General features: G+C 43.4%; 2 protein-coding genes across 2 annotated transcripts in view; both read left to right on the plus strand.

Moving 5' to 3' along the window:
• LOC311107677 (dedicator of cytokinesis protein 2-like) overlaps positions 1 to 22989 on the plus strand; it is a gene marked incomplete at both ends in the record, with an annotated part of 63448 nt that extends 40459 nt beyond the window's left edge. Inside the window, 15 exons of the mRNA XM_084150198.1 lie at positions 10081 to 10159; positions 10502 to 10602; positions 10742 to 10800; positions 10957 to 11105; positions 11229 to 11314; positions 11479 to 11635; positions 13092 to 13132; positions 16389 to 16479; positions 16993 to 17106; positions 17346 to 17435; positions 19101 to 19205; positions 19463 to 19576; positions 22127 to 22213; positions 22643 to 22819; positions 22927 to 22989. Coding sequence (XP_084006324.1) covers positions 10081 to 10159; positions 10502 to 10602; positions 10742 to 10800; positions 10957 to 11105; positions 11229 to 11314; positions 11479 to 11635; positions 13092 to 13132; positions 16389 to 16479; positions 16993 to 17106; positions 17346 to 17435; positions 19101 to 19205; positions 19463 to 19576; positions 22127 to 22213; positions 22643 to 22819; positions 22927 to 22989 — 1513 coding nt within the window. The remainder of the gene's footprint in view (positions 1 to 10080; positions 10160 to 10501; positions 10603 to 10741; positions 10801 to 10956; positions 11106 to 11228; positions 11315 to 11478; positions 11636 to 13091; positions 13133 to 16388; positions 16480 to 16992; positions 17107 to 17345; positions 17436 to 19100; positions 19206 to 19462; positions 19577 to 22126; positions 22214 to 22642; positions 22820 to 22926) is intronic.
• On the plus strand, positions 22933 to 27585 carry LOC311107812 (dedicator of cytokinesis protein 2-like). Its single transcript, XM_084150369.1, has 7 exons — positions 22933 to 23009; positions 23112 to 23249; positions 23530 to 23657; positions 24427 to 24616; positions 26229 to 26337; positions 26450 to 26598; positions 26892 to 27585. Exons 2-7 carry the CDS (start codon positions 23187 to 23189, stop codon positions 26961 to 26963), a joined length of 711 nt encoding a protein of 236 aa, XP_084006495.1. The 5' UTR covers positions 22933 to 23009; positions 23112 to 23186; the 3' UTR covers positions 26964 to 27585.
• Positions 27586 to 27685: the final 100 nt, after the last annotated feature.

The raw sequence follows: 27685 nt of genomic DNA on the forward strand, positions 1-27685 counted from the left end.
GGCTATTTTGTAGCTCAATTTTGGAGATCTGTAGCCCAATTGGTAGAGCATGGCGCTTGTAACGCCAGGGTAGTGGGTTCGATCCCCGGGACCACCCATACGTAAAAATGTATGCGCACATGACTGTAAGTCGCTTTGGATAAAAGCGTCTGCTAAATGGCATATTATAGTCAGTTTTACGAGGGCATGTTTGGCAGCATGAGTGAAGGAGGCTTTGTTGCGAAATAGGAAGCCGATTCTAGATTTAACTTTGGATTGGAGATGCTTAATGTGAGTCTGGAAAGAGAGTTTACGGTCTAACCAGACACCTAGGTATTTGTAGTTGTCCACATATTCTAAGTCAGACCCGCCGAGAGTAGTGATTCTAGTTGGGCGGGCGGGTGCAAGCAGCATTCGATTGAAGAGTATGCATTTAGTTTTACTAGCGTTTAAGAGCAGTTGGAGGCTACGGAAGGAGTGTTGTATGGCATTGAAGCTCGTTTGGAGGGTTGTTAACACAGTGTCCAATGAAGGGCCAGATGGTGTCGTCTGCGTAGAGGTGGATCTGAGCGTCACCAGCAGCAAGAGCGACATCATTGATATACACAGAGAATAGAGTCGGCCTGAGAGTTGAACCCTGTGGCACCCCCATAGAGACTGCCAGAGGTCCAGACAACAGGCCCTCCGATTTGACACATTGAACTCTATCTGAGAAGTAGTTGGTGAACCAGGCGAGGCAGTCATTTGAGAAACCAAGGCTATTTAGTCTGCCAACAAGAATGCGGTGATTGACAGAGTCGAAAGCCTTGGCCAGGTCGATGAAGACGGCTGCACAGTACTGTCTTTTATTGATCGCGGTTATAATATCGTTTAGGACCTTGAGCGTGGCTGAGGTGCACCCATGACCAGCTCGGAAACCAGATTGCATAGCGGAGAAGGTACGGTGGGATTCAAAATGGTCGATGATCTCAATAAAGGAAATCACACTACAAACTATCACCCTCATGCTCTTAACGAAATCATGAATGTCATGGATACATTAGAACTAGTGGATATATGGAGGCTTAAATATCCTGACCTAGTGAGATATACATAGTGGAGACTCAATTAAGTCTTGACTTCTTTCTTATGTCATTCTCGTTGGCACCAAAAGTGTAAAATGTGTTTATAGGGGACAGAATGCGGTCGGACCATCATATGATTGGCTTATACATTACTCTTACTGAATTTCCACATGGGCGAGGACATTGGAAATGTAATCAAAGCCTATTGGATGATAACTTCTTTTTAACTAGGACAGAGAAATGTATAACTGAATTTTTCCGACATAACATAGGTACAGCAATCCCTTTTAAATGTGCCTTTAGAGGCCTTGCAATTTAGTACTCATTTCAAAAACAAAAGCAATTTAGGTCGAAAGAGTCCATACTAACAAAGGAAATAGAAGGTCTAACAGAACAGATAGATAGCAATAAAAACGGTAACATAGAGGCTCAGAATAAATTAGAGGAAAAACAAAAAGAAATGGAGAAACTTATTTAAAAAAGATAAAAATTATCAGACACTCAATAAGAAGGTCTGATTTGATTATTACTGAAACAGGATACAAGTGGGAAATATAAAGATCCAGTCCATTAAAAAAATTGAAGGCCCCTTACACTTCAGTGTTGTGATGCAAAAATTCTAGCAAAATGTATAGCGCATAGAATTAAAAAGGTATTGTCGGACATTATTCATTCTAATCAGACAGGTTTTTTACATGGACGATACATTGGAGATAATATAAGGCACGTACTGGAAACAATAGAAAACTATGAAAAATCGGGGAATGCAGGCCTGTTATTCATAGCTGACTTTGAAAAGGCATTTGATAAAGTACGACTGGAGTTTATATATAAATGCCTGGAGCATTTCAATTTTGGAGAATCTCTTATAAAATGGGTTAAAATCATGTATAGTAACACTAGGTGTAAAATAGTAAATAATGGCTATTTCTCCCAAAAAAATTTAACTGTCAAGAGGATTAAAACAATGTTGTCCACTATCGGCATATCTATTTATTATGGCCATCGAAATGTTAGCTATTCAAATCAGATCAAACAATAATATCAAGGGATTACAAATCCAGGGTTTAAAAACAAAGGCGTCATTGTACGCTGATGATTCATGTTTTCTTTTAAATCCACAACTTGAATCCCTCCTCAGCCTCATAGAGGATCTAGATACATTTTCTAACCTCTCTGGATTATAACCAAATTATGATAAATGTACTACAGTTGAAGTCGGAAGTTTACATACACTTAGGTTGGAGTCATTAAAACTTGTTTTTCAACCACTCCACAAATGTATTGTTAACAAACTATAGTTTTGGCAAGTCGGTTAAGACAGACACATTTTCTAACCTCTCTGTATTACAACCAAATTATGACAAATGTACTATATTACGTATTGGATCACTAAAAAATACAATTTTTACATTACCATGTAGTTTACCTATAAAATGGTCTGATGGTGATGTGGATATGCTCGGAATTTCTGGCTCTCACAGACCTGTAACTTCTTCTTTAAGAGGCTCCTCTGTCCTCCACTCGTTACCTGTATTAATGGCACCTGTTTGAACCTGTTATCAGTATAAAAGACACCTGTCCACAACCTCAAACAGTCACACTCCAAACTCCACTATGGCCAAGACCAAAGAGCTGTCAAAGGACACCAGAAACAAAATTGTAGACCTGCACCAGGCTGGGAAGACTGAATCTGCAATAGGTAAGCAGCTTGGTTTGAAGAAATCAACTGTGGGAGCAATTATTAGGAAATGGAAGACATACAAGACCACTGATAATCTCCCTCGATCTGGGGCTCCACGCAAGATCTCACCCCATGGGGTCAAAATGATCACAAGAATGGTGAGCAAAAATCCCAGAACCACACGGGGGGACCTAGTGAATGACCTGCAGAGAGCTGGGACCAAAGTAACAAAGCCTACCATCAGTAACACACTACGCCGCCAGGGACTCAAATCCTGCAGTGCGAGATGTGTCCCCCTGCTTAAGCCAGTACATGTCCAGGCCCGTCTGAAGTTTGCTAGAGTGCATTTGGATGATCCAGAAGAGGATTGGGAGAATGTCATATGGTCAGATGAAACCAAAATATAACTTTTTGGTAAAAACTCAACTCGTCGTGTTTGGAGGACAAAGAATGCTGAGTTGCATCCAAAGAACACCATACCTACTGTGAAGCATGGGGGTGGAAACATCATGCTTTGGGGCTGTTTTTCTGCAAAGTGACCAGGACGACTGATCCGTGTAAAGGAAAGAATGAATGGGGCCATGTATCGTGAGATTTTGAGTGAAAACCTCCTTCCATCAGCAAGGGCATTGAAGATGAAACGTGGCTGGGTCTTTCAGCATGACAATGATCCCAAACACACCGCCCGGGCAACGAAGGAGTGGCTTCGTAAGAAGCATTTCAAGGTCCTGGAGTGGCCTAGCCAGTCTCCAGATCTCAACCCCATAGAAAATCTTTGGAGGGAGTTGAAAGTCCGTGTTGCCCAGCGACAGCCCCAAAACATCACTGCTCTAGAGGAGATCTGCATGGAGGAATGGGCCAAAATACCAGCAACAGTGTGTGAAAACCTTGTGAAGACTTACAGAAAACGTTTGACCTGTGTCATTGCCAACAAAGGGTATATAACAAAGTATTGAGAAACTTTTGTTATTGACCAAATACTTATTTTCCACCATAATTTGCAAATAAATTCATAAAAAATCCTACAATGTGATTTTCTGGAGAAAAAAATTCTCATTTTGTCTGTCATAGTTGACGTGTACCTATGATGAAAACTACAGGCCTCTCTCATCTTTTTAAGTGGGAGAACTTGCACAATTGGTGGCTGACTAAATACTTTTTTTCCCCACTGTATTTATATAATGAATATGAATTCGGAGGACAGAAATTATTAAATATTAAAGCATTAGACCTATCACTGAAAGCTTCTCTAGCAAATTAGTAAGATTGTCTCACCCAATGTTCAAGAATGGCCTTTTTCCCTTTATTCAGATTACAACCTCTCACTTTCAGTTATTTGAAAAGGAAATAATCTCCCAAATATCACTATTCTAAAACAAGCCATAGAAAGTTAGTTGCAATTTCAATTTAATCCTCCAGAAACGACAGAACAAATAATGCAACAAATATTGTGGTTAAACTCAAATATACTAATTGATAAAAAACCTATTTTTATACCTTAAAAAAGGTATAATCTTCGTAAATGATATCATCGGTAGGACTGGTGGAGTTATGTCGCACATGCAGCTAACAAAAACATATGAAAATGTTTGCTCTACCCAAAATTACAACCAAATAATTGCAGCCTTACCGCAAAAATGGAAGACGAAAGTGGAAGGGGGAGCCGTCCCATATAGATTGCAAAATAGTTGGGAAGACATTTTTGACGTACCGATCCCATGGCATAGTGTTTATGAACTGATAAGCAAAATGACACCGGATTCAAAACTTAGAATCTTTCAATTAAAATTATCATATAAAATTCTTGCTACCAATAGAATGTTATTTATATGGGGGATACAATCTTCTGCGAAGAGACAGAATCATTAGATCATTTGTTTTGGTACTGTCCATTTGTAGCTTGTTTTTGGACACAGGTCCAGGAATGGCTAAAGGATTGCAATATTTACTTGGAGCTATCCTTGCAGATAGCATTACTGGGTGATCTGAAAAGTCATAGTCAATCGATCAATAATATAATAATACTTTTAGCAAAAATGTTTATTTTCAATTTACAATCTGTAGAAACAATGAGAATAGAAAGGTTCAGAACTTTTGTAAAACATCACAGTACAGTTGAAAAATATATGTCAAATAGAAATCCTATATGGATGGTGTTAAGAGATAGATGGGTGGTGTTGAATGGTGTTGAAGGATGGGACTAATAACAACTAACAACAACTAATAGCAAGATAACTAATAATGTAAGCATACTGTGTCCAAAAAATATTTGATCCCCTGCTGATTTTGTACGTTTGCCCACTGACAAAGAAATGATCAGTCTATAATTTTAATGGTGCTTGTAGTTGGCCACCAGGTTTGCACACATCTCAGGAGGGATTTTGTCCCGCTCCTCTTTGCAGATCTTCTCCAAGTCATTAAGGTTTCAAGTCTGACGTTTGGCAACTCGAACCTTCAGCTCCCTCCACAGATTTTCTATGGGATTAAGGTCTGGAGACTGGCTAGGCCACTCCAGGACCTTAATGTGCTTCTTCTTGAGCCACTCCTTTGTTGCCTTGGCCGTGTGTTTTGGATCATTGTCATGCTGGAATACCCATTCACGACCCATTTTCAATGCCCTGGCTGAGGGAAGGAGGTTCTCACCCAAGATGTGACGGTACATGGCCCCGTCCATCGTCCCTTTGATGCGGTGAAGTTGTCCTGTCCCCTTAGCAGAAAAACACCGCCAAAGCATAATGTTTCCACCTCCATGTTTGACGGTGGCTATGGTATTCTTGGGGTCATAGGCAGCATTCCTCCTCCTCCAAACACGGCGAGTTGAGTTGATGCCAAAGAGCTCCATTTTGGTCTCATCTGACCACAACACTTTCACCCAGTTCTCCTCTGAATCATTCAGATGTTCATTTGCAAACTTCAGACGGCATGTATATGTGCTTTCTTGAGCAGGGGGGCCTTGCGGGCGCTGCAGGATTTCAGTCCTTCACGGCGTAGTTTGTTACCAATTGACTTCAACTGTATATTACGTATTGGATCACCCCCCCAAAAAATGTGGGGTCTGATGGTGATGTGGATATACTCGGATACATATCCCAAATGAAATAAATGATCGCACTCCAATACATTTTTATAGAAAGTTAGCAACAATAGATAATATCTTGCTACCATGGAAAGGTAAATACTTGTTTATTTGTGGAAAAATCACCCTGATGAACTCTTTAGTATTATCCCAGTTTACCTATTTGCTTATGGTCTTGCCTACACCTAGCGAACAGTTTTTTAACTTCCATTTTAATGGAAGTGGAAAGTGGAAGGGGGAACAAATAAAAAACTTGTTCGTCGGCCCTGCATTAAAGACCACATTTGGTTAAAGAAAATTGTGATGAATAAAAAAGTATACCAGTTTAATTTAAGGACCAAAGGATTGACAGCCGTCCCATATATATTGCAAAATAGTTGGGAAGAGATTTTTGACGTACCGATTCCATGGCAAATTGTTTATGAACTGATACGCAAAATGACGGCAGATTCAAAACGTTGTTCTATTTAAATTATTTTACAAAATTATTTCTACCAATAGAAAGTTATTTATATGGGGGATACAATCTTCCCAGCTCTGCAGATTTTGCTGCGAAGAGACAGAATCATTAGATCATTTGTTTTGGTACTGTCCATTTGTAGCTTGTTTTTGGTCACAGGTCCAGGAATGACTGAAGGATTGCAATATTTACCTGGAGCTAACCCTGCAGATAGCACAACTGGGTGATCTGAAAAGAGTGCAAAGCTGTCATCAAGGCAAAGGGTGGCTATTTGAAGAATCTTAAATATAAAATATATTTTGATTTGTTTAACACTTTTTTGGTTACTACATGATTCCATATGTGTAATTTCATAGTTTTGATGTCTTCACTATTATTCTACAATGTAGAAAATAGTAAAAAATAAAGAAAAACCATTGAATGAGTAGGAGTTCTAAAACTTTTGACCGGTAGTGTATATATACAGTGGGGAGAACAAGTATTTGATACACTGCCGATTTTGCAGGTTTTCCTACTTACAAAGCATGTAGAGGTCTCTAATTTTTATCATAGGTACACTTCAACTGTGAGAGACGGAATTTAAAACAAAAATCCAGAAAATCACATTGTATGATTTTTAAGTAATTAATTTGCATTTTATTACATGACATAATTTTTTGATCACCTAACAACCAGTAAGAATTCCGGCTCTCACAGACCAGTTAGTTTTTCTTTAAGAAGCCCTCCTGTTCTCCACTCATTACCTGTATTAACTGCACCTGTTTGAACTCGTTACCTGTAGAAAAGACACCTGTCCATACACTCAATCAAACAGACTCCAACCTCTTCACAATGGCTAAGACCAGAGAGCTGTGTAAGGACATCAGGGATACAATTTTAGACCTGCACAAGGCTGGGATGGGCTACAGGACAATAGGCAAGCAGCTTGGTGAGAAGGCAACAACTGTTGGCGCAATTATTAGAAAATGGAAGAAGTTCAAGATGACAGTCAATCACCCCCGGTCTGGGGCTCCATGCATGAACTCACCTCGTGGGGCATCAATGATCATGAGGAAGGTGAGGGATCAGCCCAGAACTACACGGCAGGACCTATTCAATGACCTGAAGAGAGCTGGGACCACAGTCTCGAAGAAAACCATTAGTAACACACTACGCCGTCATGGATTAAAATCCTGCAGCGCACACAAGGTCCCCCTGCTCAAGCCAGCGCATGTCCAGGCCCGTCTGAAGTTTGCCAATGACCATCTGGATGATCCAGAGGAGGAATGGGAGAAGGTCATGTGGTCTGATGAGACAAAAATAGAGCTTTTTGATCTAAACTCCACTCGCCGTGTTTGGAGGAAGAAGAAGGATGAGTACAACCCCAAGAACACCATCCCAACCATGAAGCATGGAGGTGGAAACATCATTCTTTGGGGATGCTTTTCTGCAAAGGGGACAGGAGGACTCCACCGTATTGAGGGGAGGATGGATGGGGCCATGTATCGCGAGATCTTGGCCAACAACCTCCTTCCCTCAGTAAGAGCATTGACGATAGGTCGTGGCTGGGTCTTCCAGCATGACAACGACCCGAAACACACAGCCAGGGCAACTAAGGAGTGGCTCCGTAAGAAGCATCTCAAGGTCCTGGAGTGGCCTAGCCAGTCTCCAGACCTGAACCCAATAGAACATCTTTGGAGGGAGCTGAAAGTCTGTATTGCCCAGCGACAGCCCCGAAACCTGAAGGATCTGGAGAAGGTCTATATGGAGGAGTGGGCCAAAATCCCTGCTGCAGTGTGTGCAAACCTGGTCAAGACCTACAGGAAACGTATGATCTCTGTAATTGCAAACAACGGTTTCTGTACCAAATATAAAGTTCTGCTTTTCTGATGTATCAAATACTTATGTCATGCAATAAAATGCAAATTAATTACTTAAAAATCATACAATGTGATTTTCTGGATTTTTGTTTTAGATTACGTCTCTCACAGTTGAAGTGTACCTATGATAAAAAATTACAGACCTCTACATGCTTTGTAAGTAGGAAAACCTGCAAAATCGGCAGTGTATCAAATACTTGTTCTCCCCACTGTATGTATATATATATATATATATATATATATATATATTTGTGGGAAAAAAACATATGGGGATTGAAAGTGATGCAGACAATTACATTGATGGATGTTACAATCTATCTGCAATATTAAAGCTGATCTCCCCCTAAAAAAGTAAAAATAAAATGAAAAATGAAAAACATTTATTATTGATATCATATCATGTCGATGTCAGTATTGATACAGTATATACAGTTGAAGTCGTATGTTTACATACACCTTAGCTAAATACATTTAAACTCAGATTTTCCAAAATTCCTGACATTTAATCCTAGTACAAATTCCCTGTTTTATGTCAGTTAGGATCACCACTTTATTTTAAGAATGTGAAATGTCAGAATAATAGTAGAGAGAATTATTTATTTCAGCTTTTATTTTTTTCATCACATTCCCAGTGGGTCAGAAGTTTACATACACTCAATTAGTATTTGGTAGCATTGCTTTTAAATTGTTTAACTTGGGTCAAACGTTTCGTGTAGCCTTCCACAATCTTCCCAAAATAAGTTGGGTGAATTTTGGCCCATTCCTCCTGACAGAGCTGGTGTAACTGTGTCAGGTTTGTAGGCCTCCTTGCTCGCACATGCTTTTTCAGTTCTGCCCACAAATGTTCTACAGGTTTGAGGTCAGGGCTTTGTGATGGCCACTCCAATACCTTGACTTTGTTGTCCTTAAGCCCTTTTGCCAAAACTTTGGAATTATGCTTGGGGTCATTGTCCATTTGGAAGACCCATATGCGACCAAGCTTTAACTTCCTGACTGATGTCTTGAGATGTTGCTTCAATATATCCACATAATTTTCCTTCCTCATGATGCCATCTATTTTGTGAAGTGCACCAGTCCGTCCTGCAGCAAGATCTTTGTCCCCATGTGCAGTTGCAAACCGTAGTCTGGCTTTTTTATGGCGGTTTTGGAGCAGTGGCTTCTTCCTTGCTGAGCGGCCTTTCAGGTTATGTCGATATAGGACTTGTTTTACTGTGGGTATAGATACTTTTGTACCTGTTTCCTCCAGCATCTTCACAAGGTCTTTTGCTGTTGTTCTGGGATTGATTTGCACTTTTCGCACCAAAGTACATTCATCTCTAGGAGACAGAACGCGTCTCCTTCCTGAGCGGTATGGAGGCTGCGTGGTCCCATGGTGTTTATACTTGTGTACTATTGTTTGTACAGATGAACGTGGTACCTTCAGGCATTTAGAAATTGCTCCCAAGGATGAACCAGACTTGTGGAGGTCTACAAGTTTTCTTCTGAGGTCTTGGCTGATTTCTTTTGATTTTCCCATGATGTCAAGCAAAGAGGCACTGAGTTTGAAGGTATTCCTTGAAATACATCTACAGGTACACCTCCAATTGATTCAAATGATGTCAATTAGCCTATCAGAACCTTCTAAAGCCATGACATCATTTTCTGGAATTTTCCAAGCTGTTTAAAGGCACAGTCAACTTAGTGTATGTAAACTTCTGACCCACTGGAATTGTGATACAGTGAATTATAAGTGAAATAATCTGACTGTAAACAATTGTCGGAAAAATTACTTGTGTCATGCACAAAGTAGATGTCCTAACCGACTTGCCAAAACTATAGTTTGTTAACAAGAAATTGTGGAGTGGTTGAAAAATGAGTTTTAATGACTCCAACCTAAGTGTATGTAAACTTCCGACTTCAACTGTAGGTAGAGATAGATATAATGTCATCTAATAAACTGTATCCTATGTCTCTGTCAGGGTCTTCCTCAGAGCCATCAACACCTATGCTGACACCATGAACCTCAAGTTCCTCAACAACAATGACTTTGAAGTGCAGGTCAGTGTGTGTTTGTGTGTGTGTGTGTGCGTGCGTGTGTGTGTGTGTGTATGCGTGTGCGTGTGAAAATGATGAACGTAAACACTCCACACTCGCTCTCTCTCTCTCCCTCCATCCCGCTCTCTCTTCCCCTCTTTCTGTCTCTCTCTGTCTCTCTCTCTCTCTCTCTCTCTCTCTCTCTCTCTCTCTCTCTCTCTCTCTCTCTCTCTCTCTCTCTCTCTCTCTCTCTCACACACACTCCCCCTCTATCATAAACTCATTCTTCCTGTCACATTCTCATTATTTTGATACCTCTCTTCTCTCTCTCTCTCTCTCTCTCTCTCTCTCTCTCTCGTTCTGTAGTTGTGGAATAATTACTTCCATTTGGCTGTTGCATTCATTACCCAAGAGTCATTGCAACTGCAGCACTTCTCTCCAATCAAGAGGAACAAGATCCTGGCAAAGTGAATTAAATTAAACTATTCATTTGTTTTTCTCTTCTGCCAATATCAATGAGTTATGCCATAGTATTTCTATAATAAATCCAGACTTGTTATTGGTTGCTCCTGTACTAAAACAAATCTGATTTCTTTTTATCTTCAGGTATGGAGACATGAGGAGACTCATTGGTTTCGCCATACGGGACATGTGGTACAAATTGGGTAAGTGTGTGTGTTTGCGTCCGAATGTATGTATGTGTGTGTGTGTGTGTTATAGACTCTTAGACTCTTACTATGTTTGTGTGTGTGTGTGTGTGTGTGTGTGTGTGTGTGTGTGCGTGTGTGCTTGCGTGTGTGTCTGTGTGTTTGTGTGTGTAGGTGGAAATAAGATCTGTTTTATCCCTGGGATGGTGGGTCCTATCCTGGAGATGACTCTGATTCCTGAGGAAGAGCTGAGACGAGCCACCATCCCCATCTTCTTCGACATGATGCAGTGTGAACACACACTCTCCGCGCACTTCCACAAGGTGTGAGAGTGGCACACACACACTACCACACACACACACGTGCATGCACACACATACAGACGTTTACAGCTTCCGAGAGACTTAGCCGTTCTCTATCGCTTCTCTCCCTCTGTCTGTCTGTAGTTTGAGAATGAGATCATTCTGAAGCTGGATCATGAGGTGGAGGGGGGAGGAGGAGATGAGAGATATATGGAGCTACTGGAAACCATGTGGGTGCCTTTAATCAATATCAATATCGATATCACAGACAATATCTGTAATCTACCGCTCAATCAACCACTGATGCTTACTGGCTTACGTGTGTGTGTGTGTGTGTGTGTGTGTGTGTGTGTGTGTGTGTGCATGTGCATGCGTGCGCGTTTGTGTTTGTCAGTCTGTTGGAATGTGCTGTGGAGCATCCCTTGTTAAGGCCAGAGGTGGAGCACTTTGTTGACTTGGTGAAGGGACTCCTGGTGCGTCTCCTTGACTACCGCACGGTGATGAGCGACGACAGCCTCAACAACCGCATGAGCTGCACTGTCAATCTCCTGGTAAGCCTCGCCCACTACAGGAAGATCCACATTGGGCAGAATGCTATATCTTTAATCTGGTTTTTCAACTATTAGCACATTGTTGCGTCAACTGCTATACACACACCTTTATGTTTCATGTGTTGTCATCAGCCTGACCCACCTCACGCAAATCAACCTTGAGTTGCAGTGTCACTTTCAACACAAAACCACACCCTTCTCCCAAACATTAAACCAATCTGTTTATCTATATATCATCTGACAATCATTCCATGCCAATCAACTGTGCCCACCATATAGCCGTTACCATGGCATCACCAGCCACTATATAACATCCAATTAATTATATCCACCTTCTAATACATTCTGAAAATATTAATAAATTGAACCTTCATATTCTAGAACATTCAATAACAGTATCTGAGGCTGACAGTCAGTTAGACTAGATAGAATATCCCAGATCAATAAAAGATAAGATGAGTCTCAGAGGCATTACCAGCCTGTCGTTGTTGTGTTACTGTATTATACTGTGACACTATGGCAGTCACACGGGGCTGTCTGTCTGTCAATAACACAGCTGTAAAGCACAGTTAGGCCTATTCAGCACCCCTATGGCTATGCATTAGCCATTCCTTTTCATGACATGCTGTTTTTGAAGCTAAATATCCTTACCTCAGGCTAACTAACGTTAGCATGCTATGCTATACGCAAGCTATTCATCCTTACCTCAGGCTTACTGACATTAGCATGCTATGCTATACGCAAGCTAATCATCCTTACCTCAGGCTTACTGACATTAGTATGCTATGCTATACACAAGCTAATCATCCTTACCTCAGGCTAACTGACATTAGCAAGCTATGCAATATGCAAGCTAATCATCCTTACCTCAGGCTAACTGACATTAGCATACTATGCAATATGCAAGCTAATCATCCTCACCTCAAGCTAACTGACATTAGCATGCTATGCAACATGCAAGCTAATCGTCCTTACCTCAAGCTAACTGACATTAGCATGCTATGCAATGTGCAAGTTAATCATCCGTACCTCAGGCTAACTGACATTATCATGCTTTAGCTAACACACAGCTCCCAGGGCTACATCTGGATCACTCAGACATGCATGCTAGCTGCACACATCATCAGCTTATGTTACTGACTCTAAATGATTCATGATCTTTCTGCAGAGTTTGATAGTTTTAATAGGTCTTTAAACATCAGTCGGATGTGGATATTATTGGAGTGTTTAAGAGGGTGACGTATGTTGGAGATGTGTGTGTTCTGCCTTGAGTATTTTTCTCAGTAAGTGAGCACTAGAGAAGAAACGTGGTGTGTGTGTGTGTGTATGTGTGTGTGTGCGTGTGTGCTGGTGATGAGACACACACACCCTCTCTGTTTATCCCCACACACATATCCCCCCAACACACATCCACACTAACAAGCAAAGTATCACACTCCTCTCCGTTGTTTTGCAGAATTTCTACAAGGACATCAACCGTGAAGGGATGTACATCAGGTGACACTTTATGCAACAATAACATATTATTATTTCAATTGTAAATATGTTTCATAACTCTACTTACACAACCACTCTACTTTCATATTTATTTAACTAGAGAGTTTGAGTGTAGAGTGTTTCTGTATATGTATGACTATCCGTGGTGTGGGACTGGGTAGGCTACATGCGCTGGGAGAGAATGTGACGTTGTGTGTGTGTGTGTGTGGTGTGTGTGTGTGTATGTATGTATGTGTGTGTATAATCTGACAAGGGATTATCTCAATCCTGCTGAATTAATGTCAAAATCCAGAGGATCAGGCCCTCCACTCACAGCAACATGTGCACTTATTTTAGGAGAGAGAGACAGGGATGGAGAGAGAGAGGGAGAGTGAGGAAGAGGAAGAGAGAGAGAGAGAGAGAGAGAGAGAGAGAGAGAGAGAGAGAGAGAGAGAGAGAGAGAGAGAGAGAGAGAGAGAGAGAGAGAGAGAGAGAGAGAGAGAGAGAGAGAGAGGTGTGGAACTGAAAGAGGGATGGAGGTAGAGGGAGGGAAGATGGGAGAGATTGAGAGAAAGTGAAGGGCAGAGAGAGACAGAAAATGAGAGGAGAGAGGTTAATCAAAAAACTAGAAGAGGAGATGATAAAGACGAAGGCGTAATCCAAAAGGAGAAATGTACAGTGCATTCGGAAAGTATTCCGACCCCTTCCCTTTATAAAAATGTTGTTACGTTACAGCCTTATTCTAAAATTGATTAAATAAAAAATGTTCCTCATCAATCTACACACAATACCCCATAATGACAAAGCGAAAACAGGTTTTTATACATTTTTACAAATGAATAAAAAAATAACTAATACAAACCTTATTTGCATAAGTATTCAGACCCTTTGCTATGAGACTCGAAATTGAGCTCAGGTGGATCCTGTTTCCATTGAGTCCATCTGTGGTAAATTCAATTGATTGGACATGATTTGGAAATGCACACACCTGTCTATATAAGGTCCCACAGTTGACAGTGCACATCAGAGCAAAAAACAAGCCATAAGGTCGAAGGAATTGTCCGTAGAGCTCCAAAACAGGATTGGGTCGAGGCACAGATCTGGGGAAGGGTACTGAAACATTTCTGCAGCGTTAAAGGTCCCCAAGAACACAGCTGCCTCCATCATTCTTAAATTAAAGAAGTTTGGAACCACCAAGACTTTTCCTAGAGCTGGCCGCGCGGCCAAACTGAGCAATCGGGGGAGAAGGTCCTTGGTCAGGGAGGTGACCAAGAACCTGATGGTCACTCTGACAGAGCTCCAGAGTTCCACTGAGGACATGGGAGAACCTTCCAGAAGGACAACCATCTCTGCAGCACTCCACCAATCAGGCCTTTATGGTAGAGTGGCCAGATGGAAGCCACTCCTCAGTAAAAGGCACATGACAGCCCGCTTGGAGTTTGCCAAAAGGCACCTAAAGACTCTCAGACCATGAGAAACAAGATTCTCTGGTCTGATGAAACCACGATTGAACTCTTTGGCCTGAATGACAAGCGTCACGTCTGCATGTTACCTGGCACCATTCCTACGGTGAACCATGGTGGTGGCGGCATCATGCTGTGGGGATGTTTTTCAGTGGCAAGGACTGGGAGACTAGTCAGGATCAAGGGAAAGCTGAACGGAGCAAAGTACAGAGAGATCCAAGATGAAAACCTGCGCCAGGGCGCTCAGCACCTCAGACTGGGGAAAAGGTTTACCTTCCAACAGGACAACGACCCTAAGCACACACAATGCATGAGCCAAGACAACGCAGGAGTGGTTTGGGACAAGTCTCTGAATTTCCTTGAGTTGCCCAGCCAGAGCCCGGACTTGAGACCTGAAAATAGCTGTGCAGCGACGCTCCCCATCCAACCTGACAGAGCTTGAGAGGATCTGCAGAGAAGAATGGGAGAAACTCCCCAAATACAGGTGTGCCAAGCTTGTAGTGTCATACCCAAGAAGACTTGAGGCTGTAATCACTGCCAAAGGTGCTTCAACAAAGTACTGAGTAAAGGGTCTGAATAGTTATGTAAATGTGTTATTTCCATTTTTTGTGTTTTATAAATTTGCAACAATTTCAAAAAACCTGTTTTTGCTTTGTCATTATGGGGTATTGTGTGTAGATTGATGAGGGGGGGGGATAATTGAATCCATTTCAGAATAAGGCTGTAACGTAACAAATTGTGGAAAGAGTCAAGGGGTCTGAATACTTTCCAAATGCAGAAGTAGGGAGAAATTGAAGTTAGGCTAATGAAAGATACACTGCTTTTCTCTGTTGGAAACCTAGAATGTTAAAAACCCTTAAAATCCCACATTTGACAGAATCTGAAAAAGTTACCGATGTATCTGCTGAGAATGAGTGACAGGGTGGGTTAGAATTAAGAGAGAGAGAGAGAGAGAGAGAGAGAGAGAGAGAGAGAGAGAGAGAGAGAGAGAGAGAGAGAGAGAGAGAGAACAGAAAGAGAGAGCTAACAGAAAGAGAGAGCTAACAGTGAGAGATAACAGAGAGGGAGAGAACAGAGAGAAAGTGGGAGAAAGAGAGAGATACAAAGGGCGACATAGAGAGACACAGAAAGAGACACAGAGCGAGACACAGAGAGAGACACAGAGAGAGACACAGAGAGAGACACAGAGAGAGACACAGAGAGAGACACAGAGAGAGACAGATAAATAAGAGGAAAAGAGAGGAGAGAGAGAGAACACAGAGAGACTAAAAAAGGAAGATAAATAGAACTAGAAAGAGTGTGGAACTGAAAGACGGATGGAGGTAGAGGGAGGGGAGATGGGAGAGATTGAGAGAAAGTGAAGGGCAGACTGATAAAAAAGGAAGATAAATAGAACTAGAAAGAGTGTGGAACTGAAAGAAGGATGGAGGTAGAGGGAGGGGAGATGGGAGAGATTGAGAGAAAGTCAAGGGCAGACTGATAAAAAAGGAAGATAAATAGAACTAGAAAGAGAGGTAAAAGGGAGACCTAGGGTTGAGGCCAGCTGCATAGTGAGGGCAGACTGATGTTTTTTGTCCCTGAGGGCACATTAAAGTTCCATGTGTTCTGCCCACTAAGTTCCACAGTGTTCACATCAGACTGTGACATGTACAGGTCAAGCGATAACAATCACGCAACAGATTGGCTACCTGTATCACAGAATGTAGGACAAGTCACTGAGTTGTCTAGGCAACACAGACATCTAGTGGACAATGGTATACATTACAGTTTAATGTGTATTAACCTGTGTGTGTGTGTGTGTGTGTGTGTTATAGATACCTCTACAAGCTGAGAGACCTTCACATGACTGTGGAAAACTACACAGAGGCTGCATACACCCTGTTGCTTCACTCTCGCCTGCTCAAGGTACACACCAACACGGACGCACGCGCGTGCATACACCCACACACACACACACATTGACATTCACTTGTAATTTTATTTGGCCCTCTGAGAAGAAGAAAAAAGGACTGTAAAGCACATAAAGGAATGTAAATCACCAGGAACTCAGCTTAAAGTGATTTTAATTGAGGAATTCTGTTCCCAAGTATTCCCACGCATTAACATAGAAGAATATGTTAATGTATCCAAATGTAATCAAGGTTTGAAATGATTCTGTTTTTGTCAAATACTATATCTGTTTGGGCTTCTTGCGGTCAATTTTCAACTATGCTCCGACCTCCCAACCATCCACTCAAGAAAAAATCGTCCTGCGGCTGAATGTAATTGGGGACCCCTGTCCTTCACAATCCTGTTTATAGCCTGTCCTTCCACTCTGATTGTTTAATCTGTGCCCCCTCTCTTTCTCTTTCTCTACCCCCTCCATCCCTCCCTAAATCCCTCCTCCCTCTCCCTCTCCCTCTCCCCTCCCCCTCTCAGTGGTCCGAGGACCAGGGCAGTCCCCAGTTTGAGGTGCGTTTAGGCTGTCAGACCCAGCGACAGCAGAAGGAGGCCCTCTATGAATACACCATCGGATACTTCGACAAGGGCAAGGTCAGGAGCAGAGTCGGCTATCTTGATTGTGTATAGTGTCTTTGCTGGATAGATAGATGTATTGGAGTTGGACATATTCTCTGCGCTCTCTGTTCACTGTATGTGATGTTGCAGAGTTGGTGATTTTGTATATTATGTACTCTCTGCTCTCTGTAGAAGTGATGGAGTTGGTTATTTTGTAGACCCTCTCTTCTCTCCATGGGTGTATTGGTAATCTTCCATCTCTCTGTGTTGTGTAGATGTGGGAGGAAGCCATCACTCTGTGTAAGGAGCTGGCTGACCAGTATGAGATGGAAGTGTTTGACTACGAGCTGCTCAGCCAGAGCCTGGTAAGACACACACCACACAGTGTTCTGTCCTATTCCATTTATGAATATGTTTTGTCAGCAAGCTGCCTTCATCAGCATTTCTTCTTGATTTCTAACACCCTTCACAGGACCCCAAAACCTTTCCTCTACTCCTCTTGCATTCTCTTGACTTCTCCTCTGCTTCATCCGAAAGTACATCACATTTGGAGTGGCTGTTCGATACATTCCTCTCCTCCGCTTCTCCTCTTGTCATTTTTATTTTCTCTCGCCTCCCAAGAGTCTCACTCACTCAAACAAAAATAGCATTTATAGTATTTCTCCATCCATCCCTCCGTTGCCTGAGAGACAGTCTTCTCTGCTCCTCTGAATTATGTCCTTGTGCAATAAATCTGCCCTTGGATTTTGTCCTTTTATCTTTTCTCCCATATTTCACTGTTGAAAAACAAGACTTTGCTGAGTGTGTCATTTGTCTCGCTATAGCTGTAGCTTTATCATATCTCTCCTACACACTCTCTGTCTGTCTCTCCTACACACTCTCTGTCTGTCTCTCCTACACACTCTCTGTCTGTCTCTCCTACACACTCTCTGTCTGTCTCTCCTACACACTCTGTCTGTCTCTCCTACACACTCTCTGTCTGTCTCTCCTACCCACTCTCTGTCTGTCTCTCCTACCCACTATCTGTCTGTCTCTCCTACACACTCTGTCTGTCTCTCCTACACACTCTCTGTCTGTCTCTCCTACACACTCTCTGTCTGTCTCTCCTACACACTCTGTCTGTCTCTCCTACACACTCTCTGACTGTCTCTCCTACACACTCTGTCTGTCTCTCCTACACACTCTCTGTCTGTCTCTCCTACCCACTCTCTGTCTGTCTCTCCTACACACTCTGTCTGTCTCTCCTACACACTCTCTGTCTGTCTCTCCTACACACTCTCTGTCTGTCTCTCCTACACACTCTGTCTGTCTCTCCTACACACTCTCTGTCTGTCTCTCCTACACACTCTCTGACTGTCTCTCCTACACACTCTCTGTCTGTCTCTCCTACACTCTCGGTCTGTCTCTCCTACACACTTTCTGTCTGTCTCTCCTACACACTCTCTGTCTGTCTCTCCTACACACTCTCTGTCTGTCTCTCCTACACACTTTCTGTCTGTCTCTCCTACACACTCTCTGTCTGTCTCTCCTACACACTCTCTGTCTGTCTCTCCTACACACTCTCTGTCTGTCTCTCCTACACACTCTGTCTGTCTCTCCTACACACTCTCTGTCTCTCCTACACTCTCTGTCTGTCTCTCCTACACACTCTCTGTCTGTCTCTCCTACACACTCTCTGTCTGTCTCTCCTACACACTCTCTGTCTTTCTCTCTTCCCCTCTCCCGTTCTCTTTCTCCCACCCTACCCCCTAACCCTCTCTCCCCCCTCTATCTCTCCCACCCCTACTACCTCTATCTCCCCCAACATCCTCTCTCTCTCCCTACCTTTCTTCTCTCTCCCCCTCCTCTGCCTCTCTATCCAATTCTTTATCTCTCTCTCTCTCTCTCTCTCTCTCTCTCTCTCTCTCTCTCTCTCTCTCTCTCTCTCTCTCTCTCTCTCTCTCTCTCTCTCTCTCTCTCTCTCTCTCTCTCTCTCTCTCTCTCTCTCTCTCTCTCTCTCTCTCTCTCTCTCTCTCTCTCTCTCTCTGTAGAAGCAGCAGGCTAAGTTCTATGAGAACATTATGACGATCCTGAGGCCCAAGCCAGACTACTTTGCTGTGGGCTACTATGGACAGGGTTACCCTCCCTTCCTCAGGGTATGTCTAAGCATCTGCATAACCTTGTATTCACAATGTCTAATTTTAGCTCCACATGAAATGTGAAAGAGCTTGTATCTACATGATTTTGGGCTGGTCAATAATGGTTTATTACTCTTATGAAATAAACAACAGTTTGTCAGACCACAAGAGGAAGCAATATCAAAATCGTATTAAAAGAATGCAGTCTTATGTAGTGGTTATGACTGTTCATAACCCCCTTGTGACTGTGTATAACTGTTTATAACCTCAGAAAGGTGTTTATCCACCGGGGGAAGGAGTACGAGCGTAGAGAAGACTTCCAGAACGAGTTGATGAGTCAGTTCCCCAGCGCTGTCCGTCTCAATATCACCACCATGCCTGGAGATGACGTCAGACTCTCCCCTTTGCAGTGTATCCTTATGTACACACACACAATGTACACACACACACACTCAGTCTTTAGTTCAGTGGGCTAACATTGTCCTGAGTCACATGGACCACCATGGTTTTATAGTCACACACGTGAACACGAAGACATTTCACTTCATCTATGATTGTGTTGTAGTGATGTTGCCTTCCTGACCGGGTTGTCTCAGACATCCAGTGTTTCACTGTCCAGCCTGTCCTGGAGATCCCATCTCGCTTGAAGAGCAAACCTGTCCCTGACCAGATCATCAAGTCAGTCCCTCTGCCCTCGACGTCTATCTCTATCTAACAAAGATCACTGTTTTAACCTCCTCTTTCTATCCCCCTCTGTCTTTACTGTATGTGTGTGTGTGTGTGTGTGTGTGTGTGTATGTGTGTGTGTGTGTGTGTGTGTGTGTGTGTGTGTGTGTGTGTGTGTGTGTGTGTGTGTGTGTGTGTATGTGTGTGTGTGTGTGTGTGTGTGTGTGTGTATGTGTGTGTGTGTGTGTGTGTGTGTGTGTGTGTGTGTGTGTGTGTGTGTGTGTGTGTGTGTGTGTGTGTGTGTGTGTGTTTGTTGTAGCTTCTACAAGTCCAACTACGTGCAGCGTTTCCAGTACTCCAGACCAGTGAGGAGAGGCCCAGTGGATCCCAGCAATGAGTTTGTAGTAAGTGTCTGACCAGATCCCTAACTGTACTGAATAATGAATGTAACATATAACAGGTCCAATACACGATCACATCAGGACATTTTTCATTTTGTATCTACAGTGAGGGAAAAAAGTATTTGATCCCCTGCTGATTTTGTACGTTTGCCCACTGACAAAGACATGATCAGTCCATAATTTTAATGGTAGGTTTATTTGAACAGTGAGAGACAGAATAACAACAAAAAAATCCAGAAAAACGCATGTCAAAAACGTTATAAATTGATTTGCATTTTAATGAGGGAAATAAGTATTTGACCCCTCTGCAAAACATGACTAAGTACTTGGTGGCAAAACCCTTGTTGGCAATCACAGAGGTCAGACGTTTCTTGTAGTTGGCTACCAGGTTTGCACACATTTCAGGAGGGATTTTGTTCCACTCCTCTTTGCAGATCTTCTCCAAGTCATTAACGTTTCGAGGGTGACGTTTGGCAACTCGAACCTTCAGCTCCCTCCACAGATTTTCTATGGGATTAAGGTCTGGAGACTGGCTAGGCCACTCCAGGACCTTAATGTGCTTCTTCTTGAGCCACTCCTTTGTTGCCTTGGCCGTGTGTTTTGGGTCATTGTCATGCTGCAATACCCATCCACGACCCATTTTCAATGCCCTGGCTGAGGGAAGGAGGTTCTCACCCAAGATTTGACGGTACATGGCCCCGTCCATCGTCCCTTTGATGCAGTGAAGTTGTCCTGTCCCCTTAGCAGAAAAACACCCCCAAAGCATAATGTTTCCACCTCCATGTTTGACGGTGGGGATGGTGTTCTTGGGGTCATAGGCAGTATTCCTCCTCCTCCAAACACGGCGAGTTGAGTTGATGCCAAAGAGCTCGATTTTGGTCTCATCTGACCACAACACTTTCACCCAGTTCTCCTCTGAATCATTCAGATGTTCATTGGCAAACTTCAGACGGCCCTGTATATGTGCTTTCTTGAGCAGGGGGACCTTGCGGGCGCTGCAGGATTTCAGTCCTTCGCGGCGTAGTGTGTTAAAAATTGTTTTCTTGGTGACTATGGTCCCAGCTGCCTTGAGATCATTGACAAGATCCTACCGTGTAGTTCTGGGCTGATTCCTCACCGTTCTCATGATCATTGCAACTCCATGAGGTGAGATCTTGCATGGAGCACCAGGCTGAGGGAGATTGACAGTTATTTTGTGTTTCTTCAATTTGCGAATAATCGCACCAACTGTTGTCACCTTCTCACCAAGCTGCTTGGCGATGGTCTTGTAGCCCATTCCAGCCTTGTGTAGGTCTACAATCTTGTCCCTGACATCCTTGGAGAGCTCTTTGGTCTTGGCCATGGTGGAGAGTTTGGAATCTGATTGATTGATTGCTTCTGTGGACAGGTGTCTTTTATACAGGTAACAAGCTGAGATTAGGAGCACTCCCTTTAAGAGTGTGCTCCTAATCTCAGCTCGTTACCTGTATAAAAGACACCTGGGAGCCAGAAATCTTTCTGATTGAGAGGGGGTCAAATACTTATTTCCCTCATTAAAATGCAAATCAAGTTATAACATTTTTGACATGCGTTTTTCTGGATTATTTTGTTGTTATTCTGTCTCTCATTGTTCAAATAAACCTACCATTAACATTATAGACTGATCATGTCTTTGTCAGTGGGCAAATGTACAAAATCAGCAGGGGATCAAATACTTTTTTCCTTCACTGTATCTCTCCCATGGTCTCTCTCTCTCTCTCTCTCTCTCTCTCTCTCTCTCTCTCTCTCTCTCTCTCTCTCTCTCTCTGTATCTCTCGCTCTCTCTCTGTATCTCTCTCTCTCTCTGTATCTCACTTTCTTTATGTCTGTCTCCTCCTCTCTTCCTCTTCCTAGTCCATGTGGATTGAGCGCACCACGTTCACCACAGTGTATAAACTCCCTGGGATCCTGCGCTGGTTTGAGGCCACAGACATGAAACATGTAAGTGTGTCTGTTTCTCTCTCTCTCTCTCTCTCTCTCTCTCTCTCTCTCTCTCTCTCTCTCTCTCTCTCTCTCTCTCTCTCTCTCTCTCTCTCTCTCTCTCTCTCTGCCAACCTGTTTGCCTGTTTACCATTCTCTATCTCTCACTGCCGTGTGAGCACTTTTCTCTGCAATGGCTAGCATAACTGTTTATGGTCCTGAAACTGTTTATTTTTTTTATTTTATTAGGCATAATCTTATAATAGTTTAGTTACAACACCCCTTTCGTTTCTCTCTCTCTCTCTCTCTCTCTCTCTCTCTCTCTCTCTCTCTCTCTCTCTCTCTCTCTCTCTCTCTCTCTCTCTCTCTCTCTCTCTCTCTCTCTCTCTCTCTCTCTCTCTCTCTCTCTTTCACTCTCTCTCTCTCTCTCTCTCTCTCTCTCTCTGTCAGACCACCATCAGTCCTCTGGAGAATGCCATAGAGACCATGCAGAGCACCAATGACAAGATCCTCACCCTGATCAACCAATACCAGGCCGACGACGCCCTTCCTATCAACCCTCTCTCCATGCTGCTCAACGGCATTGTGGACCCCGCCGTCATGGGGGGCTTCGCCAAGTACGAGAAGGTCAGAGTTCGTCCATCCAGCCAAACCTACCTGCATGCCTCAACCCCATCCCAGGACTGTGTCATCTATAAAAGTACAGCATATTTCTATCCCTCTCCTCTCTACAGGCTTTCTTCACTGAGGAGTACAACTTGCAACACCAGAGGACAGAGATAAACTGGATCGCCTGAAAGACCTCATCGCATGGCAGGTACTGTACGCACACACACACACACACACACATACACACACAGGCACGTGCACCGACACATGTACAAGCATACACACAAACACTTGTTTACGTCTCTTGTAGATCCCGTTGCTGGGTGGAGGAATCTCTCTACATGGGAAGAGAGTGACAGACGACCTACGACCTTTCCACGAGCGCATGGAGGAGTGCTTCAAGCATATGAGGAAGAAGGTGGAGAAGGAGTATGGAGTGAGGGAGCTGGTAAGAGAAAGAGTGAAATGGAAGGAGAAAAGGAGAGTGTTTGTGTGAGGCCTGATAGGCTAGCTGAAGGGAGATAGTATCTGGGGCAGAGGATAATTTCTATCTGAAAAAATATTTTATGAAAAGAGCTGTAGGAATGATACTAGCTTAACTCCTGTTTGTGAAAAGCATTGTATTAACTCTCTCTTTATCGCTCTCTTTCATCCAACTTCCCCTTTGATCTTTTGTCTCATTTTTCTCCATCCCTCTCTTTTCCCTCTTTGCCATGCCTCGTTCATAGCCGGATATGGATGAGAGGAAGTCAACTCGTCCGCGCTCTGTCCTTCGCTCCTTCCGTCAGTCCATCATCTCCATCTCTTCCCTACAGGGGTCTGAGTGTGGGACCCCCACCAAGCCTTACCCAGACAGGTAACACACACTCACAAACACACACACACTCACATTTTAAATACTTTATTTGAAGCCGCCAATCAAAATGACATTAAAAAAGGATCCAAACATTTCAAAGGTCCCTGTATGCATGACACTCAAGGGTACAGAAAGCATCTCCTTCTCCAAACAGCTAGGCTGCCACGACAGCTGAAACAGAGCAGTACCTAGCCAACTGCTTCGCCCTAGTTTTTGTCAGGCCCGCAATCTGTAGTCCATGCACTGCAAGCCTGTGTACGTGGCCGAGACTGCAAATATCAGTGCCACCAGCTTGCACCTACACTCGAGGCTGTCCAAGCGTGCACGAGGGGCTGGTATGTAAGAAACTTGTCGGCAAAGGCCTGCTCCATGTAGCCATCAAATGAGCAACCCACTTTCAAAATGAGCACCTCCCCCTGGCCTCCCCCCACAACAGCAACATTTGGCGTATTTGGCACACAGGAAAACACATTATCATCAAACCAGCTTCCTCTTACACAAGAATGTTTATGGAGGTGTGCTGTTGGTGAGACTACCTGTCTCACCTCACTGACTATCAGGTCGACAAGGTGATCGTGTCTAGCAATGTACAAATCCTTGTATAACAGCAACCATTCCCAATATGGGAAACAGACTCACAGACACACACACACACACAGATGCAAATCCACACACATGGATGCAAACATGCAACCATACTGTATACACAAACACACACCTTACCCCCCTCTCTCTCCCTCTTCTTTCTCCCCCCACCCTCCCTCCCCAGTGGTCTCCCTGATACGGCGGCCCCCCAGACCCCCACCCTGCAGCGCTCCAGTGGCAGTGTGAGCATGGGGGACGAGGGAGGGGCAGAGGGGGAGGTGAAACTCCGGAACTCCAAGAAGAGAAGGAAAAGGAGCAGCATGATCTTCATCCCAGAGGAGAGAGACAGGACCAACACACTGGACAGCAAACGGGTGAGAGAGAGTGAGAGAGAGAGAGAGAGGGAGGAGGGGGAGAAAGGGAGAGAGAGAGACAGGTGGAGAGGGGGAGAAAGAGAGAGAGACAGGTGGAGAGGGGGAGAAAGAGAGAGACAGGTAGAGAGGGGGAGAGAGAGAGAGAGACAGGTGGAGAGGGGGAGGGAGAGAGAGAGAGAGAGAGAGAGAGAGAGAGAGAGAGAGAGAGAGAGAGAGAGAGAGAGAGAGAGAGAGAGAGAGAGAGAGAAAAGGTAGGGAGAGAGAGAGGATGTTGGGGGAGATAGAAGCCGATAAGTGCAATGTTGTTTTACAGGGTCAGCCACTGTTTCAAAGAAAACCTTTCAAAACAAAGAGGAAAAAATAGGAGAGTATTTGGACATCAGTAGAGGGGAGGACCATCCTCTTCAGTGAATTTCATTTAAATAATTGATTAAAACACACTATTTTGTAAAGAAGGTCTACAGTAGCCTCAAGAGCACTCTGTAGGGTAGCGACATGGTGTATTCGGAGGACAGCAAGCTTCCGTCCTCCTCTGGGTACATTGACTTCAATACAAAAGCTAGGATGCTCATGGTTCTCACCCCCTTCCATAGACTAACACAGTAATTATAACAACTTCCGGAGGACGTCCTCCAACATACCAGAGTAAAAAAAAAGCTTAATTCAATTGTTGCCAGCACTACAGTTACAGTCACCAATGCTCTGGATAACATGAAAACAGCCTAACCAGCACTGCTAGGGTGAGTAAAATGGTCAGAGTGAGGTGTTCTCTCATTTGTGTCTGGAAGTAGCTAGCAAGCTAGCCAATGTTAGCCAGTTAGCTTGGGTGCGTGTTAGCCAGTTACCATTGTGAGGTCAGAACGCTCGGATCAACCCTACTCCTCCACCAGAGCGTCCAGTGTGCGCTCTGAATGCTCAGAGACCAAAACGCTCTGAATTTATGAACAGACAATCTGACAATCTGACAATGCTCTGAATTTACGAACGCCCAGAGCAAACTCTGAGTGCACTCTGGCACTCCAGATTGAATTGACGATGTGGGCTGTGTGTAGCAGTTTGGCTTGGAAATCTTTTTTCGTCTGGTCACATACAGCTGATGTGTTGTGCATTGAAGTCCACAAGCGAAGGGAAGAGGTGAGAGGAGGAGAGTGCATAGATGCGAGAAGGAATACAACGTGGCTGTGTGTTTACGCGTGATCAGGGGTATATTCATTCCGCCGATTCTGTTGTAAAACGTTTCTTAAACGGAAGCAAATGGAACAAAACGGGGATAAACATACCTGAATTTGTCCAATACAAATTTGTCTCTCAACCTGTGTGCACTTACGCTGTAAACTTTAATTCATAGTCTAGGTTGTAGCAACCTCATGATGGTTATAGGGAAAATGTGAGTATCATGTAGTAGCCTAAACCTATCGCTGTTACATTAAACTGGGTGAATGGAATATGAATAACAGTCATCCAATATGCTGTATAGAAATAAGGCCATGCTCATTTTTTAAAATATCGTCCTCCCTCATCTTAAACAGCACTGACCGCCACTGTTGGACATGCCTGTAAACTCCTGCTGCATAACAGTATCAGTGAGACACTGCTCTCTGTCTCCCTCTAGCTGTCCAAGAAGCAGGAGTTCCGCAGTGACACCAATCTGTCTGAACCTGGCTGTCAAAGAAATGTCTTTCTCACCAACGCCAACTCCAGATCTCTGCCTGCTATTACAGGTACAACACACAAACACACACACACACATGCACACACACACACACACACACACACACACACACACACACACACGCACACTCCCTCACACACACACCCTCTCCCTGTCCGCAGGTCTGTCTCTGTCTGTGGCCAATGGTAGTGAGGAAGCGGAGTCAGCCCGGTCCAGAAGGGACAGTAAGAGCATGTCTGTGTGTCTTCCTGGAGACCGCACCGCTGACAGACGCTCCAAAGGGGTCATCAACCTGCTCTTCGGGACCAAGGTACACACACACACACTCAACAACAATTAGGTACATTGTGTGTACCCCCCCCCCCCCCAAAAAAAAAAAATTGTAAAGTGGTTATCCCACTGGCTATAGGGTGAACGCACCAATTGGTGAGTCGCTCTGGATAAGAGCGTCTGCTAAATGACGTAAATGTGCCCTTGAGCAAGGCACTTAACCCTAATTGCTCCTGTAAGTCGCTCTGGATAAGAGCGTCTGCTAAATGACTAAAATGTAATGTAAATGTGTGTTCTATCGAAAGGGATGTATGTTTATGTTTGTTCCAACAGAGCATCAAGTCTGAGCAACAGGACAACAAGTCGTCTACTGATCCAAGCAACAAGAAAGCCAGTCATTTCTAACAGCCATCCATCATACATGATGTACCCTCAGTGCCTTTTAACCTGCTCTGCTTTGAATGCCAGTTAACACCAGGGGCTATTCCCTTGCTAGAAACTCCTCTTTGGAAAGAGCTATCTGATCTGCTCTTTTTTAATAAAGTTTTAAAGACTTGTTTGCGCTCACACAGGCACACGCACACAATGAGTGCGAGATGGAGGGAAATGGAGAGAGAGACAGACAGATTCTCTGAAGAAATTCTGCCGAGTATGCTTTTAAACTTCTGCTCTCATATATTTTATAATAATTTCAAATGAGAACATTTTCATTGACTGTCCTTCTCTAATAATGGTGTTAGCAAGCATTCAATTTATGAAACAATGAATAAAGAAATATCAGAGTCAATTTCCCCACCGATGTTTGACAGAGTTGGTTTTTCACTGCAGTCAATGACCAAAAGCGCCCTCTGTGGCCTCATGGGTGGAATAATATTAAACATTTTCATAATTTCATAATAAAGACAAAAATACAGTGTTTGTATGTCAAACAGTTTTGTTATAACTCAGTCTTCTGTGATGTATATAACATGTAATATTGGGATGGAAACTAAAAATGTAATACATTTCAACTCTATATCTGACAAGGTACAGGTGTCTTCTTTTTTTAAGCCCATAACTATGTGTGTGAGGTGTATACTTTTGTATCAAAGTAGATTTGTTTAAGACTACCAAGATTCACTCTGTGT

This window comes from Coregonus lavaretus (assembly GCF_964263955.1).
Source record: "Coregonus lavaretus genome assembly, chromosome: 32".
Classification (NCBI taxonomy): Eukaryota; Metazoa; Chordata; class Actinopteri; order Salmoniformes; family Salmonidae; genus Coregonus; species Coregonus lavaretus.

What these genes read in the sequence shown, in the direction of transcription:
- LOC311107812 (XM_084150369.1), top strand. Translation starts at nt 23,187, where the DNA reads ATGGAGGAGTGCTTCAAGCATATGAGGAAGAAGGTGGAGAAGGAGTAT. An exon ending in AGTATGGAGTGAGGGAGCTG is followed by an intron (nt 23,250 to 23,529) that starts GTAAGAGAAAGA and finishes CCTCGTTCATAG; the next exon opens with CCGGATATGGATGAGAGGAA. An exon ending in ACACACTGGACAGCAAACGG is followed by an intron (nt 24,617 to 26,228) that starts GTGAGAGAGAGT and finishes GTCTCCCTCTAG; the next exon opens with CTGTCCAAGAAGCAGGAGTT.